The sequence below is a fragment of the Notothenia coriiceps genome, unplaced genomic scaffold, assembly GCF_000735185.1.
Source record: "Notothenia coriiceps isolate Sejong01 unplaced genomic scaffold, NC01 NC01_scaffold00003339, whole genome shotgun sequence".
NCBI classification, from domain to species: Eukaryota; Metazoa; Chordata; class Actinopteri; order Perciformes; family Nototheniidae; genus Notothenia; species Notothenia coriiceps.
In genome coordinates, this window is record NW_011336040.1 from 55,425 (window position 1) to 59,205 (window position 3,781).

A 3,781-nucleotide genomic window follows, 5' to 3' on the forward strand; every position below is an offset into this window, starting at 1 on the left:
CTGCACTCGCGACAGAGATTGGGCAGGGGCGGCCCTGTAGGTAGGTCATTTGGGCTTGGGGATTTTAAAAGTAGCTCCCAAGCTGAAAAAGTGTGGGCACCCCTGCGTCGGTTTGTAAGACATTTCAGTCTTGGGTGTTTCATATATTTAAGCTGTCAGTTATCAGGAAACACTTCTCATTTACCCCTAGTCACCCTCCGTATTGGCTTATTGTAACCATTTATTTTGTTAAAATATTTTGTATTCCAATATAATTTTTTCCCAATTTAGCCTTACCAGAGAGATGCATTTGAGAGCGGCAGATAGAGGGGCTGGATTTGAACCTCTTTCCAACGCCGTAAGAACTGATCCCCAGTACTAGGCAGCAGCCCACACAGCACTCATTCATATTTGAAATTGAATTGAATCAATATGTTAAAAACTACTTTTTCTGTATGTATAAGTCATAATAAGTGTGTCACGTATTACCTACCCATGGATTGATGTTGACCAGAATCCACTGGTCCTCTAACTGACACATCTGACTGTGTGTGAGCTTGCTATTTCCACAGTGACATATTATTCCACATTTTCAGAGATCAAAAGTCCCCATAAGAAACTCTCATGAATACGTAATGACTGTAGCAGTGGGGATAGAAGCTGAAATCACATTAGCATACCACCCCTCTAGTGCTCTACGGAGCCGAGTATTACACGCCTGATTGTCCCTAACACGGCGCCATGACCAACCTCTGGCCATTCACCGGACCAGCGCTCCACCAGCTGTTTCCAGTGTGGCCATTAACATCAAATCCCCATGGAGACTGTGGGGGCTCCGCAGGGCCTCGAGACACTGCTCTGTGTGGGGAAAGCTGCGCCCAGCCATATGTCCCATCAGCCACCAGCAGCAGCAGTCCGGCCCTCAACGGCTAGCATGATGGGCTGACAGTGATAAAATGGCCGCATGGAGATTCTGAAGAGATGGAGGAAGGGTGGGACAGGGGCTGGTGATGGAGCAGTGTGAAAATAGAAAAAAAAGAGAAGCATGATGAATAGGGAGAGGGATGAATATGAACCGAGGCTGAGGGCTCCCCTAGTAGATCATCACTTCCTGTAGCCTATATATTTATTCAACCATCTCCCATGCCATGCCGTGTAAAGTTTAGTACATTGTGTTCTATGGTGCATATCTGTAGCCTGCGGGAAGCGGAGTGGGAGAATGAAGATGCAAGCTCACTTTAGCTGCATTAGCTCATGTTTGAGTGGTTAACCAGCGCTGACAGGGCACTGTGGATGAAGTAATAGGAGTCACAGGACCGCACACTGGCAACAGCAAGCACAGAGAGCCAGAGAGAGGCACAGTAGCACCATGGCAGAGCTGGGGAAACTCAGGATTATTTCTCCAGAGATGGTCTTACATTCCTCTCTGTTTTTCTGACAATGCTGTGCCTGAAATGTAGAAATCTAAAGATATTTGAATTGTGTCTTTATAATGATTCTGTAATGGCCATAAATTCACAATCTCAATATCTTTTTTTCTTGATGTAGTTTGTGTTTCTGTAAATGTTCATGTGTTTTTAGATATTTTATTATTTCACTTTAAGTGCATACTTTTATTTTTAACTTAGGTTATTGATGCAAAAGTGAAACACTTCGTGATTGGCAAATTCGTAGGTCAAACTTTCATACAACTGTTGTGTTTCTTTGGAGACTGACATTGGTCACTTCATTATTGACTTAAGGGTTATTATGTGGATTGGTTTTAAAGCAATTTATCAATGAATCAATCGGTTAATAGACAAAAAATGAATCAGCAATTATTGGTTTTTGTGTGAATATCTGCTGGTTTTCTTAAATATCTCTATTATATGAAACTGAAGGTATTTCGGTTTGGGACTGTCAGTCAGACAAAACAAAAAATTTCAAGATTAAATTAAAATTAAAAATACAATTATTGGATAAATACATACAAATATATATAATAAATACAAATAATTGGAAGATTAGGACTAATGTTGGTGGAACTCTCCTAGCCTTTGATGAGTGTGCTGCAGCACAGTGCGTCTGATGCTGTGTGTCTGCAGTAACATGTCAAGGTGGATCTTCTCACAGCTGAAGTGTTTATGCCTAATAGATAGCTCTGACTCGCAGCATGCTACGATACAGTGGTGCTCAATGAAACGTGATGCCTCCATTTGTACAGAAATTACACGATTGAGCGGTTGATAGATCTCAGATATGACAGCCGACCCTGTGTAAGTCACCTAAGTTGTTCCTCTGGCTTTGAAAATACATATGAATCAATATGGATTCCACGTTTAAATAGAAGTCCTTTTATTACCGTTACCATCCCATCGCTGATCCCTAACAAAAGGAAGTGACTGATTACCTCAAAGCCCATATGTCTGTCTCGCCTGAAAGTGATATGAACGAGGGGATGACAAAAGCTGCATAGATGTGGCTGCTTTGTGCTTTAATACCCATTATAATCCTTTTGACATAAAGACATCCAATGTGGGTGGCAGGCAAACAGGCTTCCAGGATCAAATATGCTGATGTGGACACATTAGAATATTCTGCTCACATTTCTTCAGGTAGCAAACCCTCCATCTCTGGCCCATGATGCATTGCTGCATTCTAAGCTCAAATGATGCTGTAGCCATTGTTCATTTCTAAAGCTGTGTGCTGTTTACCGTGTATTACATGTAGGATTATAGGGAATTTGATCAGTTTTAACCCAAAATCCAATTTAAACGTGGTTCAGATGTGTTGAGTTTTTCTAAGCTTACATTAGGGTCAGAAGAGGATAAGTACTCTAGTGATAGGTGTAAACATAGCCTTATGTGTCTTTGTTTAAACCCCAGCTGCTCCTTTGACTCCATTGCTCCATCACTGCTTCAATCCGGCCAGAATTTTACGATTTTCAAACTTTGAAAGCATCATCAAAAATACACAGAGAGCTACATTGGGTTCTTCCTGTCCATATGTCCTTATCTCTGTTCAAAGAAGCCCTATTATGCTTTTTGGGGTTTTCCCTTTCCTGTAGTACGTTTTTTTTAAATGTGCGTGTCCAAAAGCTAAAATCCCCCCTGCCTGACACACCTCCATTGGACTCCTTTGTTTACTTAGACAACATCGTGACATCACACTGTAACACTCGCGCTTCTATTGGCTATCGCTCTAACACATTGTATGTGATAGGATAAGTAAAGGACATCTATAAGCGGTTGACCAATCACAACAGAGCCGGCCAGCTAACCAATCAGAGCAGACTGGGCTCTGGTTTCAGACAGAGGGTGAAAAGAGGTGCTGCAGCACAGGGAGTACGAGAACAACAAAGAGCTTTTGGAATATAAAAGCATGGAGACACATCACTGTAGAGGCACAACATACTGACATACACCTGAAGAGTAGCATTATAGGGCTCCTTTAATGTACACTGAACAACATGGTAAAAATAACTCGCAGTGATACTTAACATCCACCCCCCTAACAAACACAGAGACAAATTGCCCCTTGCCTGTCTTCTCTTCTCACCCTCTCTCCCCCTTCCCTGTCTGTCACAGACCTCTGTCTTTACATTTCGGGGGAGGAGGAGCATGTGTCTGACTAGCTTAGGTATGGCTGCAGGCCTTTCAGTAACACACAACAACACAGAGGTGCATGTAAATCCATGCGCACAGAACCATGCTCTCTTTATTCAACAATACACACACACACACATACATACACACACTCACACACACACACACACACACACACACACACATACACACACACACACACACACACACACACACAC

General features: G+C 42.3%; 1 protein-coding gene across 1 annotated transcript in view; it reads left to right on the top strand.

The window, feature by feature from the left end:
• The first annotated feature begins 2,217 nt into the window (after window positions 1–2,217).
• Window positions 2,218–3,781, top strand: part of LOC104941384 (frizzled-3-like) — an 18,728-nt gene continuing 17,164 nt past the window's right edge. Inside the window, exon 1 of the mRNA XM_010766475.1 lies at window positions 2,218–2,234. Within this exon, the coding sequence (XP_010764777.1) occupies window positions 2,218–2,234 (17 nt within the window). The remainder of the gene's footprint in view (window positions 2,235–3,781) is intronic.